General features: G+C 38.5%; 1 protein-coding gene across 1 annotated transcript in view; it reads right to left on the reverse strand.

Moving 5' to 3' along the window:
• TBC1D1 (TBC1 domain family member 1) overlaps positions 1-16,907 on the reverse strand; it is a 246,980-nt gene that overhangs the window by 136,361 nt on the left and 93,712 nt on the right. Inside the window, exons 6-10 of the mRNA XM_074951553.1 lie at positions 16,306-16,438; positions 14,663-14,754; positions 10,795-10,905; positions 5,485-5,613; positions 1,781-1,867 (exon numbers count right to left, since the gene is read on the reverse strand). Of these exons, the coding sequence (XP_074807654.1) occupies positions 1,781-1,867; positions 5,485-5,613; positions 10,795-10,905; positions 14,663-14,754; positions 16,306-16,438 (552 nt within the window). The remainder of the gene's footprint in view (positions 1-1,780; positions 1,868-5,484; positions 5,614-10,794; positions 10,906-14,662; positions 14,755-16,305; positions 16,439-16,907) is intronic.

The raw sequence follows: 16,907 nt of genomic DNA on the forward strand, positions 1-16,907 counted from the left end.
CTTTGTCTTCCGGAGGTCTCCTGCCAACAAAATAAAACCACCCCCAATGAGAAGCAGCAGCTCTGTTGGCGGGCAAAGCACTGTTCACTCTGGCACTTTTCGTCAGTAAAACTTTTGTCAGTCAGAGCGGTGTTTTTTTCACACCACTGACCGACAAAAGTTTTACTGACTAAAGTTCGGTGTAGACCTAGCCTCTGAGTGTCACAGCTAAACAAGGTGGAGCGGATTGTTTAGCACAAGTAATTAGCACATTATGAGAGACCATTCAACGTGAAGTGGCACATTAACACCCGTGCAGTCACAGGACAAAAAAAGGAGGGGTTAGAGGGTTTCAGATTGTAATAAACCATAAATCCACTAAAAAAAGGAGGACTTGTGGCACCGTAGATACTAACAAATTTATTTGAGCGTAAGCTTTCGTGGGCTACAGTTCACTTCACCAGATGCATCCATCCACTGACTTTATTTAGATAATGATTTTTAGTGTCTAGCAGAGTTATGAATTTAAGCTCCCAGGCTCATGTTCTGAAGGTGTTGTGCAGGTTTCCTTCGAGGACAAGGACTGAAAGATCAGGTATGGAGTGTTTGTTTTGTGAAAAGTGTTCACCTAAGGATGATACGGTGTTTTTGTCTTTTATGATTTTTCTGTGTGAGTTTATTCAAGAGCTTAGGTCTGGTCTTCACTACAGGCCTGTATCAGTATAACTATATTGGTCAGGTGTTTTAAACATTCATGCCCCCCAACCGACCTAACCTCCCAATGTAGATAGCGCTAGGTCGATGGGAGAGCTTCTCCCGTCGACATGGCTACTGCCTCTCGGGGAGGTGGATTAACTATGCCAGCAGAAAAGTTCTTGCCATTGCTCTTGCAGACTTGCCCTGAGTGATTATCTGGTTTCACCCATATAGTGATTAATGGGGCATTTAATGCACTGGATGAGGTACACAACAAGTTGTGATAGCAACGTGTAGAACTCATGGATCTTAAAAGATGTGTTGTGGGGAGTATTGATCATTGTAGCAGTGGAGATATGTCCACAGGTTTTGCATCTGCTGTTATGGGAGGGTCTGGTGCTGCTTTGAGTAGGTGAGTCCTGGTCAGTGGGGAGCTTGCTTCTGACGATTAGCTTGGAAAGTTTGGAGGGGGCACTGTTTGAAGGCATGAAAAGAGGGTTTGGAAAAGATTTCTTTCAGAATGTGGAACCCTTTGAGTATGGGTTGTTATTGTTTAATGGTAGCCCATATGGATTCCAGTGTGGGGTGGTAGTCTCATGTCTAAGGATGTGGTTTATGATCATACCATTGCTCAGGGGATTCAGATGCATTTTAGTGTGGAGTGCACACCTGAGTTGGTTACCCACATTTCTTTAAGTTGCCTGCAGCAATGGGGTGAACAGAAGACGGAATTTAGGCCCTGATGTTGCAAGTTGATATCATGGGCAAAGCACCATTGACTTCTTTGGGCTCTGCATGGGAATAAGGATCTGCCCTGTGGGCCAGCATGCAAGAACAGAGTTCCCCTTGGTAGAAAAAAAGCACATTCTTAGTACCAAATTGTATCATATTACTCGTATAGCTACATTTTTCATGTCTGGTGTTTTGTTTTTCTTCCCACACAATCTATCAGATTTTTTATTCATGAATTCATGAAAAAATAATAAATATAAGACATTAAAATAGACTGATTACACCAACACATCACATGACTTTAACTGTGAATGTTACAAAAAAGGTTAGCAGAAGATTCTCAATTTATTCACTCACTATGGTGATTACTTACTTTACTTGTGCTGCTTAATGTACTGGATAAGGAGCTGTCCAAATCCACACTTCCAGAACTTTCTAGTGAACCTTTGGTTTTACTACCCTTTAGAAATAAAGTATATGAAGCAATCAGAATTAGAACACAAAAAACTGCATTCCAACAGAACATCCTTGCTGGAACTGTTAAATCACTGATTCTGCCAGTATCATATTCAATTTCCTGAAATGCCTAAGAATAACCTGCCTCTCCATGAGAAACAGGTGCTTCCTTCAGGAAGGCAACAGATATTTTAAGGACCCTAGCAATTAATACACTCACGCAGGCCAAATTATTCTTTTTTTCAGCCAGGATTGCTGTTGGTAGCATCATATCCTACAAAATATATATGTGGAAACGGTTTGAATAATCATGTGCTTGAATTACAAATATTATTACAGCACCTCCCTCAGACCATAAAATGAATTTTCACATTAGGCTATCTCCATCATAATGCAAAGATAGGAATTGACTAGTACAGAGAATTGAAGATTACATCAGCACATTGGACTCACGTAGACTGTCCCAACAAACATCACCTCTGTTATACTGATTTGCATGTCTCTAGGTCAGAGTGAAAATCCATAGAGTTTGGTACAATCCCTTGGACTGAAGCCCTTTTGGATTACCCAGAGGAATGCATAGCAACCTGATAATGGATAGTTATGCAACAGTATGTCTATGGAGCAAACCTGCTCTTGACCACAGGCAGCTAATAGTTGGCTTATGTTCTGAAGCACAAAGGTTAAAGTCCTGTATGAAGTTTTATTCCAGTTGCAATAGAGTAACTGTTGACATCATCATTACCATGAATAATTAATATTTTTTTTCTGAATCTTACTAACCTTTTTGCCCCAGGCCTGGTCTACACTTAAGGTTTATCAATATAGTTATATTGATCAGGGGCGTGATTTTTTTTACTGACATAGCTATGCCAATAAAAGCCCTAATGTAGATGCAGTTATACTCATAGAATCATAGAAATGCAGGGCTCGAAGGGACCTCAAGAGGCCATCAAGTCTAGTACCCTGCACTAAAGCAGGACCAAGTAAACCTAGACCATCCCTGACAGGTGTCTGTCCAACCTGCTCTGAAAAACCTCCAACAAAAGGGATTCCACAGTCTCCTTTGGAAGCCTATTACAGAGCTTAACTACCCGGATAGTTTGAAACTTTTCCCTATTATCTAACTTAAATCTCCTTTGCTGCAGATTAAGCACATTATTTCTTGTCCTACCTTCAGTGGACATGGAGAACAATTGATCACTGTCCTCTTTATGACAGCTCTTAACATATTTGAAGATGGTTATCAGATCCCCCCTCAGTCATCTTTTCTCAAGACTAAACATGCCCAGTTTTTTTTAACCTTTCCTGATAGGTCAGGTTTTCTAAACCTTTTATTATTTTTAAAAAAAGAAAAGGAGTACTTGTGGCACCCTACAGGCTAACCAATTTATTTGAGCATAAGCTTTCATGAGCTACAGCTCACTTCATCAGATGCTCACGAAAGCTTATGCTCAAATAAATTGGTTAGTCTCTAAGGTGCCACAAGTACTCCTTTTCTTTTTGCAAATACAGACTAACACGGCTGTTACACTGAAACCTTTATTATTTTTGTCACTCTCCTCTGGACTCCGTCCAATTTGTCCACACATTTCTGAAGGTGTAGCACCTGGAACTGGACACAGTACTCCAGCTGAGGCCTCACCAGTGCCAAGTAGGGTGGGACAATTGCCTCCCGTGTCTTATATATGACTTTCCCATTAATACACCCCAAAATAATAAGTCTTTTTTTGCAACTGCATCACATTGTTGACTCACATTCCATTTGTGATCCACTATAACCCACAGATCATTTTGAACAGTACTATCACTTAGCCAGTTATTCTCCATTTTGTAGTTGTGCATTTAATTTTTTATTCCCCAGTGTAGTACTTCGCACTTAACTTTACTGAATTTCATCTTGCTGAATTCAGACCAATTCTCCAATTTGTCAAGGTCACTTTGAATTCTAAACCTGTCCTCCAAAGTGTTTGCAACCCCTCCCTTCTTGGGGTAATCTGCAAATTTTATAAATTCACTTTCCACTCCATTATCTTATTGGTGCAACATATCCGTCCACAACTTGTACTTATACCAATATAGCTTATGCCAATCAGGCACTTTTACACCGATATAGCAGTGTCCACAAGAGGGTTTTGCCAGCAAAACTCTCCTAATGTAAATTAGGCCTTTGTATTTTATGGCAGAGATCTTCATTAGTTATCATATGTTGTGTAAGGGCATATTTCTTTTATCATCCTAGGCCGGTCTATATGATAAACTTTTGCTGGGATAGCTATGTTGGTCAGGGAAGTGATGAAGTGTGATTTGTAAGCAGTATATCTATGCCAGCAAAAATTTCCAGAGTAGACACAGTTATCCTGGCAAAACTGTGATTTTGCTGGGAGAGCTTAGTTTGCTTCAGTGTGGGAAGTTGTAATAAGCTATGCTGGTAAAAATTCAATTTTGCTAGTGTGAACTGCATCCATGCTAAGAACACTTTGCCAGTGCAGTATACAGGGATAGCTAAATTGGCAAAACACTTCTAGCATAGACCTGCCATTAATTTAATTGAATGTCTCCTTGTCCTTGTATTATGAGAAAGGATAAATGGCACTCCATGATAAATCTTCTCTCCCATTTATTGTTTTGTAAAATTTATCTTGTCAACTTTTATCCATCACCTCTCCAAACTAAATGGTCCTGAATGTTCAATCTCACTTCATATAGAAATCTTTGCAAGCCCCTAATCATTCTTGCCACACCATTTTCTGGACTTTCTCTACTTTGTGATATCTCCTTTTAGAGACCAAAATAACAGTATTCAGAGAGAAGGGGTTCCAGAGGTTTCAGTGGTGGCATTATAATATTTTCAGTATTTTTCTCCATTCTTATCCTAATACAACCTGATATCTTATTTGTTTTTTTAACTGCTGTGGTGTATTGAGCAAATATTGCCAGCCATCTGACCATGATATCTGCATCTTTTTTTCAGTGTGTTTACAGATAATTGAGAGACCATCAGTGTGTAAAGGTTCAAAGAGTTCCTTCCAGTGTTTATCACCTGCCACTTGTTTACATTGAATTTCATCCTCCATCATATTGCCCAAATACCTATCTCTGTAAGCGCCTTCTGAAATTCCTCCTAATCTTCTATAGGCCTGACTTACAAATAATTCTGTGGTATCTACAGATTTTCGCCACCACATTGTCTCCTCCCCATCCCACGTCATTAATAAATATTATTTTAAAAATCTTTCCTATTAAGGGTCCTTGGTTAGCCCACTATTAATTTCCTTATGTTAAAAATTGAACAGATTTTTCTATTTCTCTTAACCAGTTTCTAAATCAATGAGAGAATTTTACTGCTAATGCCATAACTGCTTAGCTTCCTTTATAGCCTCTTGTGATGTTTTTGAAAAGCCCACATTAAAATGATATTTACTGCTTCTTTATCCACTAATTTGTTCTCTTCTTCCATCTTAGAAAGGTATGATTTTCATTACAAAGCCCATGTTCACCTAAGTATTTCTAGAACTATCTTTAATAATTGTTCAATAATTTGCCCTGGAAGGAAACAAAAGTAGATGTACACTATGTGTCTGTCACTCAAAAAAAGTCAATTCAAATAAAGATACCTACCCGTGACAAGATACTTTCTAATGATTCTGTTAGTGACCGTTTAGCTTTGCTCTTCAACATATCTAGTCTGAACCTGGGAGCACTGCTTGGCATCTCATTTCCAGTAGTCTCTCCAGAAGGCTGTGAAGCCTATAATATTTAAGAAAGCAGGTGTAAAATACAGGGTTGTACAGAACAAAAACTCCATGAAAGATTTTAGACATCTTAGTAGCACATTTCCAAGCTTTTCTAAACCAAAACTGTACTAAGCTCTGAATCCTCTCATGCATTGTGTTTCTACTGGCATAACAGCACTGAAGCTTATTGAGTTAACCTACTACTAGATCTGGGAATCTCTTTTCCAAACGACATTTATTTGTTAAGTGAAGTATAGTGAGTACCAGGAATATTGTATTTCATAACAAAAAATATGTCTCTTCACATGTTTACCTCGATGCCAGAGCACAATTATATCATCTGTAAGCACACGAGGAATGGATTCAGGATGTCGTGGGGGAATTATTTATTTTAACACCTCAGATTAGACTTGACCAATTTATTTATTTTATTTTTCATGGCAATCGTGTCCTAGGACTTTGAGTGAGTTAGCTGCAAGAACGCATATCACTCCCCCAACTCTATTCCTTCGAACGCAGAGTGCACTGAGGTCCAGGAAGACACATAATATTTAACTCTTGCATATATATGTCACCATGAGGAACACTTCCACATTACGGATGACAGTCAACTTACAGCTGATTTTTTTTTTTGGTTAGAAATTTAAGCCCAATTTTAGTGCTTGTGAAAGACGGACAGCTCTGGAAACTGAACACAGAACAGGTGTAGCACCACAGAAGTGGGATGGAGGGATAAATGTTGTGCCTCAAACCTAACCTTAGTTAGACCTAACCTAGTCTTATCAACTATATGGACCAAAGAGTAATTCTCGGTGTCCATTAAATCTTGAACTTTTCTCCTGAGGCTCCCAGCATTAGTGCCAGATATACACAATGGTAACAGTATCAGAGATGTGAATGCATTAGACCAATTGATATCAAATGGACAAGTGAACAGCTCTCTGACAGCAGTAAGTTTTGGTCATTACTAATCCAGGCTGTTGACAGTTCAAACAAAATGACACTATATCCTATTTCCAATCCCCCAAACAGAGAATTCAATCTTTTCCCTCTAACTCAACTCTCCTCAACCCCACATAGCAAGCCATTTACTTAAAAAGACCTTGCAGTTTTCTGGTGAAAAACACTTATTTTGAAAAGGACGTTTGGTTCAAAAATATTAATGTTCTATGAAATCTCTTGCAGCTGTTTAAATTTAAATTCTTCCAATTTAACATAGAGAACCTGAGTAGGATTCCTCACCCAGAAAGCAAGTGTGAGTAGCAATGCAGGAGAGAAGGCAAAAAAATTCAGGGTGTTTGGGTTATTCATCTTGAGAGATGAAGTCCAAAGGTATTTACTGTTCCACAGCTCTGAAGATAAAAGATCGAAGTAGATATGACATTTTCTACTAAGAAGAATGGTTGGGTGAGAGGCAAATCAAGTTTGCTGCTACAACTCTGGCATCTTTACAAGCGTCAGATTATTATTTTTGGGTTTCAAGAGCTAAAAAAACAGACTACAGCATGTCTCAGCAGCATTAAAATCCACAGAGAGTTTTTATATTAAGGTATCTTCTTCTTCCTTAAACACCCACTTTCCAACTGTTTAGAATCTGAAACTATTTGATAAAAATAATTGGCACTAATCCCAAATGAAAATATTTCACATCTGTTAACAAAAAAACCCAAACACCACTTCCTCCTGTCCTACCTCAGCCCACACTGCTCTTTCTAAGTCCACACATTTCTGTCAGACATGCAAATGACTGAAGAATTGACAAAAACAGTAAATCATAAAACAAGAATGTGAAGTTTTCTTCCTGCTTTCTCAGCAATGCTAATAATTAATGTGACAGGGTCAGGCCACATGGCTACAAGAGAGTGCTAGAAGGCAGATATATTAGCCCCAGGTTAAGTAGGTCCCTTTTCCCTGGGGGAGTGATATGCGTTCTTGCAGCTAACTCACTCAAAGTCCTAGCAAGGTTCCAGAACAATCAGGAACTTTCTGGAAACAATTACGGCAGACAGGCTGATTAGAACACCTGCAGGCAATCAAGAAGCTGCTAAAATCAATTAAGGCAGGCTAATCAGGGCACCTGAGTTTAAAAAGGAGCTCACTTCAGTTTGTGGTGTGCGTGCAAGGAGCTGGGAGCAAGAGGCACAAGAAGGCGTTCGACTGGAAGACTGAGAAGTACAAGTATTATCAGACATCAGGAGGAAGGTCCTGTGGTGAGAATAAAGAATGTGTTGGGAGAAGGCCATGGGGAAGTAGCCCAGGGAGTTGTAGCTGTCACACAGCTGTTACAGGAGCCACTGTAGACAGCTGCAATCCACAGGGCCCTGGGCTGGAACCCAGAGTAGAGGGCGGGCCCGAGTTCCCCCCATCCCTCCATCCCCACAACTCCCTACTTAATACTGGAGGAGTTGACCTGGCCTGCGGGTTCCACCAGAGGGGAAGGTCTCTGGCCTGTTCCCCGATCCACTAGGTGGATCAGCAGAGACTGCCTGGATTATTCTTCTTCCTTTTCCCCATGCTGGCCAGTGATGAGGCTAACTGAGTGAATGGCAGAGTTGAGCCACAAAAGTGGAGAAGTGGAAAAGTGGAGGGCTGCCGTGAACCTCTGAGGCGCGCAAATCTGCCAATAAGCGCAGGACCCACCAAGGCAGAGGAGGAACTTTGTCACATTAACCAATAAGTAATAAAAGGATCAAAGATTAAAATAAATGCAGAGCTAGTCACAAAAAAGTGGGTGATGCCTCTCCAATTACTTCATGCTTTAAGTCTGAATACTTAGAGGGAGCAGAGTTCCAGGCTGCTTCACGTAGGGACTTCAATGAGTCTGACCCTCCCGTGTGTTCACTGTGTACCTAGCCTGCAGGAGGAGACTGCCTGGAGCAGGCATTACAGTACATTTCCTGCTATTGGTAGATACTGAAAGAAATGTTGACCAAGATTTTCAGAAATGACTAGAAGAAATGATTTTGAATGCCTCCGTTTTGGGGTGCCCAGATTGAGTCACCTTAAAGGGGACTGGTTTTCAGAGGCAGAGGGGGTGCTCAGCCTTTTCTATAAAATCAGGCCCCTTTAAGATATTTCAAGTTGGGCACCCCAAAACTGAGACATTCAAAATCACTAGTCTCTTTTTAAAAACTCATCCATGCCTGAGATATTTTAAAACCCCTCCTCTGGCGAGAGAGAGGGAGGAGAGAGAAGCTGCTGCAAGGCTAGTGGCAGTAGGGAGACAGGCTTCTCCAGGGTGAGAGGCTGCTGTCCTCCCCATAGGGGAAATAACTAAACCTGAAAAAAGAAAAGGAGTACTTGTGGCACCTCAGAGACTAACCAATTTATTTGAGTATAAGCTGTAGCTCACGAAAGCTTATGCTCAAATAAATTGGTTAATCTCTAAGGTGCCACAAGTACTCCTTTTCTTTTTGCGAATACAGACTAACACGGCTGCTACTCTGAAAACTAAACCTGAGTGTCTATTTAGGGGAAGGACTGACACCCCAGGGCCAACAACATGACAACATGCACCCCTCAGTGAGGGGGCCGGGAAATGTGTTTGTAATTTTTTTTCCTTTTGCTTGGTAGAGGAGACCCTCCTTGGGCCTGCTCTGAGGCCTACCTTGAAAATACTGACAAGTAAACACAGAGAGGGAAGACAAACACTGTCCAGGGTGGGGCTGATTTACCCCAGGCCTTGCCACGGCCAGAGGGGGAAGTGCTAAGTCTGGCGAGACTGGGGAGATGCCTGGCCACAATACCTGTATTTGAAGGGCAATCTGCCCACATTCTTTTCTACCCATATTGCATGTAATGTTGGTTACCTCCCAGATCCTTCAGACTCTTTGGCTCTGTCTACATTACAGACCTTACAGCGGCACAGCTGTAAGATCTCCTGTGTAGCCGCTCTATGCTGGCAGGAAAGAGGTCTTCTGCCAGCATAATTAAACCACTCCTAACGAGCAGCAGTAGCTATGTCAGGAGGAAAGCGTCTCCCGTGGACATAGCACTGTCCACAACGGTGCTTTTGTTGGTGAAATTTTTGTCAGTCAAGGGGGTGTTGTTTTCACACCCCTGACTGACAAAAGTTTTACTGACAGAAGTGCTAGTGTAGACAAAGACTGAAAAGACTGAACTATAGTTTTGTCCTTCCTTTCTCAAGTGAAGAACACTGTCTCCTCTGTCAGTTCTGCAGTAGTGTTTAACAACAACCTCTGTTTGCATCAGTCTCAATGATATTTCCACACAAACAAAGAAATATCCCCCATATTACTGGGCAACCTCAGCAGTCCTTCCTCAGGATAAATTCCAGCGGGCTTGATTCACCACTGAACTCTCCTGGGACTAACAGGGAAACAGAAAATGAGACCCGAGTCTTTTTGAAATTACACATATATGCTTCAGCTGTAAATAGTAACTGTGACGGAATGTAGTATTTTCATTTGAATGTTTTCTATATCCACTGTATTGAGAAGATAAGAATAGACTAACTGCAAAGACCAGTGGTCCATCTAGACTGGTACCAGCCAGTACCAGATGTTTCAGAGGAAGATACAAGAGACTCCATAGTGGATAGTGCCACAAGTGGGTTTCTTATGCTCCAAAGCATAAGGGTTTATATCTTTTCCCACCTTGCTATTAGCACTTGGGATTATACAAGTATATTCTGACTGGACTTTCTCTGCCCACTGCTGAGTGGCTGTTGCTCCAACCCTCCAGCTCTCCCTCCCTCAGTGATTCCACCTCAGCTTCACTGCACACCTGCCCCTCCTTACCCTGGCTTTCTCTGCCCTGTCCCCCTCCACTTCACTTTCTTTCCATTTAGAATATCCCCTCCTAAGTAAACTCACCCCCCAAAAAATTATGGGACTAAAATGACATTTGCTGCCAACCCATTGTTCACTCTGCTTCTGTGTTCTACCCCTTCCCCAAACCCTGTGTCTGTCTTGTTTATTTAGATTGTAAGCCCTTCGGGACAAGGCCTGTCTTTGTACTGTGTTTGCACAGTGCCTGGCCCAATGGGACCCGACTCTCAGTTGGCTCTACTGTAATAAACACGTTAAATAATAAATATCCCACCAAGAAAAAGCAAAGTGGGCTTTCACTTCAGTGTTAATTTAACCTTAAATACAAAGATGGAAATTCACCATTGAGAAGTTAGTAGGAAAGGAAAAAGACTTTTTTTTTTTTTAAATGAAAGCTCTCATACCTGCTTTGCTTCCCAAATGTGAACATGATCCTTCTGTTTTTCTTCATACATGTTTCTTAGAACAGAGATAATCAACTCATTCTCTTTCTGATCATTCCTTGGTCTTAATTTCTTTTAAAAAAACAAACAAACACATGGAAAAATAAGAGCTGCATTCATATAACAGCTTTAAAATTATTCCCCTCTATTTTAACTTTTGTGATTGCCAGTGGGTAGTTAATGCACACTGAATAGTATAATCTAGTTGATGCTGCTGTATAATTCCACTAGAGGACGCCAGTGATTCAAGCAATGCAGCAACACAGATCAATATTTTAACGATATTTCACAAATACCACACAATGCTGTGACTAACAGCAGCAGATATCAGCTGCTGAAAGTCATTTGAAGCATATTTTAGAAACTATAACATTGTCATAGCTAGAATAATTCTCAGTATAAATATCATTTATCAATATGATTCCAAAATAAAATTATAGTTTTACCTCTGTAGTGCATATGTAATATTTCTCTCTCAGTTATCTGACCATTTTACTATGGATCCAATTTTCATTATATAAAACTTCACCTTTGTAACAAGCACCTCAGTAGAACATGGCAGGTACCCAGATTTCAAAGATTAAATTTATATTTTAAATCCTGCTATTGGTTTTTAATCCTAAAGCTCTGAAGTAGTTTAAATTAAAAATAAATACCCAAAGCAACTGTTATATTTTGCCCAAAAATATTCAAAACATTTAGAAAAAAATCATTACTGTTAATTAAATTAATTAATTGCAAGTATACCTGCCAACTTAGCTAAATGTTGTTTTGGTTATAGAGATACTCAGTTATAACCACAAGAGAGTTTAGAATGCATTAATGCACTGGTCCTAAAGCAGGTGCAATCTATTATTAAGGAACATCAGAGGGGAGACCAGATGAAAATATTTATCTCTGCTTATTCAGATTTCCACCTAGCCTTTAGGATTATTAGAAGAGAAAATATTTTTAAAATGGTAACCTACTGTAGTACATATCACAAAGGTGAAGCTTTTTAAATTCCCGAAATTCTCACAATTACATACATAATGTATGGGATATACTATGAGCAAATATAAAATGTGACTGGGAGCAACTCTGGTTACGGAAAATATTTTTAGAAAGATAATTATCTCTAAAATGGAAATCAGGAAAACATATTGAGCTGTAAGGACTCACTGCATCTAAAATCCCAGACCACCAAAATTTGTATTAAAAAAGTGCAGAGATGACAGATTTTTTTTGTTATGTTTTATCCAGTGGATTATTTCTACAGCCTTACAATAAAATAAAAATCATCTTCAACGGATATGTTTTAGGGACCTCAGTGCAATAAGACAAGCTTAGGTTACAGAAATGCCCTGTCAGCTGAGGCACTAGTGCCAGTTAGCCCCCAAATACCCAGGAGTTACTATGTTTCTCAACTAAACTAAATGTTTCATTTTTGGTTAGGCTGACCCAAATCTAAATATTCCAGTTTGTCAAAAAGTTTAGTTTTGGATTAGTTCCACATTAAAGTGAGTCTGCCTGAGCTTCCATGTGCCTTATGTTCCCATTCTCTTCCTGATAAAACTACTTTTCCCATGATGCATCACAGTCCCAAACTATTACTCCCGTGAGTCACCACAACTCAGCAGGACACAGATTAATGTGAAACTACTCCAAAACCAAACCAGTTTGATTTGGTTCAACAAACTGAAATATTTAGATTAGGGCTGTCGATCAATCGCAGTTAACTCATGCAATTAACTCTAAAAAATTAATCGCAATTAAAAAATTAATCATGATTAATTGCAGTTTTAATGGTAGTGTTAAACAATAGAATACCAATTGAAATTTATTAAATATTTTTGGATGTTTTTCTACATTTTCAAATATATTGGTTTCAATTACAACACAGAATACAAAGTATACAGTGCTCACTTAATATTACTTTTGATTACAAATATTTGCACTAAAAATGACAAACAAAAGAAATACTATTTTTCAATTCACCTCATCCTAGTACTGTAGAGCAATCTCTTTATCATGAAAGTGCAACTTACAAATGTAGATTTTTTTTGTTACATAACTGCACTCCGTAACAAAACAATGTAAAACTTTAGTGCCTACAAGTCCACTCAGTGCTACTTGTTGTTCAGCCAATCACTAAGAGAAACAAGTTTGTTTACATTTATGGGAGATAATGCTGCCTGCTTCTTATTTACAATGTCACCTGAAAGTGAGAACAGGCGTTTGCATGGAACTTTTGTAGCCGGCATTGCAAGGTTTTACGTGCCAGATATGCTAAACATTCGTATGCCTCTTCATGCTTCAACCACCATTCCAGAGGGCATGCTTCCATGCTGATGATGCGTGTTAAAAAAAAAAAAGCGTTAATTAAATTTGTGACTGAACTCCTTGGAGGAGAATTGTATGTCTCCTGCTCCATGGTTTTACCCACATTCTGCCATATATTTTGTGTTATGGTAGTCTTGGATGATGACCCAGCATATGTTGTTTGATTTAAGAACACTTTCACTGCAGATTTGACAAAACACAAAGAAGGTTCCAATATCAGATTTCTAAAGATAGCTACAGCACTTGACCCAAGATTTAAGAATCTGAAGTGCCTTCCAAAATCTGAGAGGGATGAGGCGTGGAGCATGCTTTCAGAAGTCTTAAAAGAGCAACACTCTGATGCAGAAACTACAAAACCCAAATCACCAAAAAAGAAAATCAACCTTCTGTTGGTGGTATCTGACTCAGATGGTGAAAATGAACATGTGTCCGTCCACACTGCTTTGGATTGTTATCGAGCAGAATCTGTCATCAGCATGGATGCATGTCCTCTGGAATGGTGGCTGAAGCATGAAGGGAACATATGAATCTTTGGCACATATGGTACGTAAATATCTTGCGATGCTGGCTACAACAATACCATGCAAACGCCTGTGCTCACTTTCAGGTGATACTGTAAACAAGAAGTGGGCAGCATTATCTCCTGCAAATTGTAACCAAACTTGTTTGTCTGACTGACTAGGTGAACAAGAAGTAGGACTGAGTGGACTTGTAGGCTCTAAAATTTTACATTGTTTTATTTTTGAATGCAGGGGTTTTTTTGTTGTTTTTTTTTTTTACATAATTCTAAATTTATAAGTTTAACTTTCATGATAAAGAGACTGCAATTTGTATTAGGTGAATTGAAAAATACTATTTCTTTTTTTTTTATAGTGCAAATATTTGTAATAAAAATAAATATAAAGTGAGCATTGTACACTTTGTATTCTGGGTTGTAATTGAAATCAATATATTTGAAAATGTAGAAAACATCCAAAAATATTTAAATAAATGATATTCTATTATTGTTTAACAACGTGATTAATCGTGCGATTAATCGCAATTAATTTTTTTAATTGCTTGACAGCCCTAATTTAGATTCAGGTTGAATAACAAACCAAGCTGAAATGAAGTATCAATTCAGGAACATCAAAACCTTTTGTTTTGATCACAGGTGTCAAAACAACGTTTCACATCTCCAAATTGAACGTTCTGGCACTTGATTTTTTGATGAAAAGTAAAGTTCTCTACAGACACTTTTTGTAAAAATTTCATTAGTCAAAAATCCAGTTTTCCATCAGAAAAACAATTTAGACTGAAGATTTGACCAGCCCTAGAAACAATAGTGAATGACCCAGAATTTAAAACAAAGGGAGATTTCTAGATTGTCACTGAATACTGTAAGAAGCTGAAGAACAATTCTCAGGAAAATAAAAGCGTTCATGCTGGACACAGATTGTAAATAAAAACCATAGCAATGTAACTTTTAACTTAGAAACAAAACTAGCAAACAAAAAACACACATTACCTGAACCTGCTCAAAAAGAGAGGCCTGCTCCTGGTTATTTAGTGTTGTTAGATGCTTCTGGAGTTCTAGTTTAGCTTTAGAAGGTTGTAGTCCTAATAAGTGATGAACCAAGAAAAATTGAACAAATACTCTAATAAGCAAGCTTTAAACTGATACAATACACTACTCATATGATATGAACAGAAGCTTAAATAAGAGGTATAATCATTACTATTTAAATGAGTTATCTGCATTAGCTTCAGCAGATGGGCGTTGTAGTATATATATTTAAAAGCAGCGTACTTTGTTTTATATAATTACTTACATCAATCTGTAAATATGAACTTTATAATGCATGTAAAATAAGGAAATGCAATCTTTTGCAACAAGGAGTTTTGCTGGGATAAAGTGCAGGATTAGGCTTCTTAGCTGACCTAGAAGATAGCAGGATCCTATAACACAGAATGAACCTAGAGTCTGCTGCAGCTTATCAACAGACTCTTTATTGAGGTTTTATGCAGTATAGGTTTTGGGGACTTGGGGTTTTTTTAAATATATTTGCTATTAAGTACTTTCTCATTTATATGCCTTGGTCTATAATTTGCCTCTTCAAGACTTTTGCCAAGATACGTGAAATACTGTATTCTTCAGCTTTTTTCTTTTGCTGAATTCGTTTACTGATATTTAAAAGCAGACAATCCTGTGGCTCTCATTAGTTCTTCCTTTTCTTATCCTTGTTTAAATTCCTTTTCTAGATTTTTTTTTTTTTTTTTTAGCCACCAACAGGTTTCTGTAATAGTTAAGCATCCGATTGTGGGGTTTATACACTTCTCCATCAAGCTGGAGGTGGACAATAATATTCAATCAGACTCAATTGTCCTTTTAGTGCTCTCAGAATCATAGCTACCTGAAGGCCAAAACAAAGTACAGGGTAGTGTAGTTCTAGAAATTCTCCTGTTTCTACAGATTAATACAAGATATGTCTTGGTCCAACAAGCTACTGTGGCTTTTCATTGATCTGACAGCTGTTGCTGTCCCTCATTCACCCCAGCCCTGCCCTAAATGGCTAAATTCTTAGCTGTGAAACCTGCTGAAATGCATAATATTCCTGACTTCATGTCTTTGCCACTTTCTGTACAATGGATGTAAGCTGCAATTACTTTGTTTTCTACCAGAAGTACAGGTCAAACACATTAAAGGGATCCACTGTTTGAGATCATGTTTGATAGCAGACCACCACCTCTGTCTAACTCAGTTCAATAACAGAACATGCAGTTCTCAGCTAGGGCAGTATATTCCTTAAAAGTTCATTTAAAAGTTATTTCCAATTTTTTTATTGTTTATAAATTCAAGAACCAAGTAATTTTCAATGCAATTATACTTAACTTTTATTTATTTTTAAAAATTAAGTAAATACACGGTATGATCAATTTAGCTTTTATTTGATCATTCTTGACACTAGTACTCTGATCTTATACTGTATTAAAGCTATTTTTTAATTAACTGACCAGGCTTCAAGTGTCCAAAGTTAATACAGTCCTAGGTTTAAAAAAAATGTGTATTCCTTTAGATCAATGTTCACACATAAAAATATCGCTCTGGTAAGTAAGCTAGGTAGAATACATTTTCAAGAGGTTTCATTGTCAACACTGCTTAATACTTACCTTCAATCTTTTCACAGAGTTTATGCAGGCATTGCATAGGGCATCCCTCGCAAAGTTGGAGCTGAGCTTTGGAGGTTTGTTGCACAGCAGCTACAGTGAAAGCCTGTTTCAAAGTCATCATGATTTCATCAACCTAACAAGAACAAGAGAGGAAATCAAGGCTAAAAAATTAAATTTTTTTTTTCCACTGAATGCAACCGATGAAGTGAGCTGTAGCTCACGAAAGCTTATGCTCAAATAAATTTGTTAGTCTCTAAGGTGCCACAAGTACTCCTTTTCTTTTTGTGAATACAGACTAACACGGCTGCTACTCTGAAACCTGAAATTAAATGTGATTTCTGCTACACTAAGTTGGTGTTTTCAACCCAACAAAGTCAGTCTTTAAAAAGGATACCTTCATTGTTTTGGGATTATGTTAGGATAATGAGCAGGGCACCCCTGAGATACTGACCTTCTGATTGTGGGTTTGGCTTTCAAAACCAATATACCTACTGAATGTAATCAGACCTCTCCATTCATTTTAATGGAAGTTCTACTTTTAAACACAAACAAACAAAAAAACCCACAATATACAACGTGATTTAATGCTTAGTGAAGTATGA

Source organism: Natator depressus, chromosome 4 (assembly GCF_965152275.1).
Source record: "Natator depressus isolate rNatDep1 chromosome 4, rNatDep2.hap1, whole genome shotgun sequence".
NCBI lineage: Eukaryota > Metazoa > Chordata > Testudines > Cheloniidae > Natator > Natator depressus.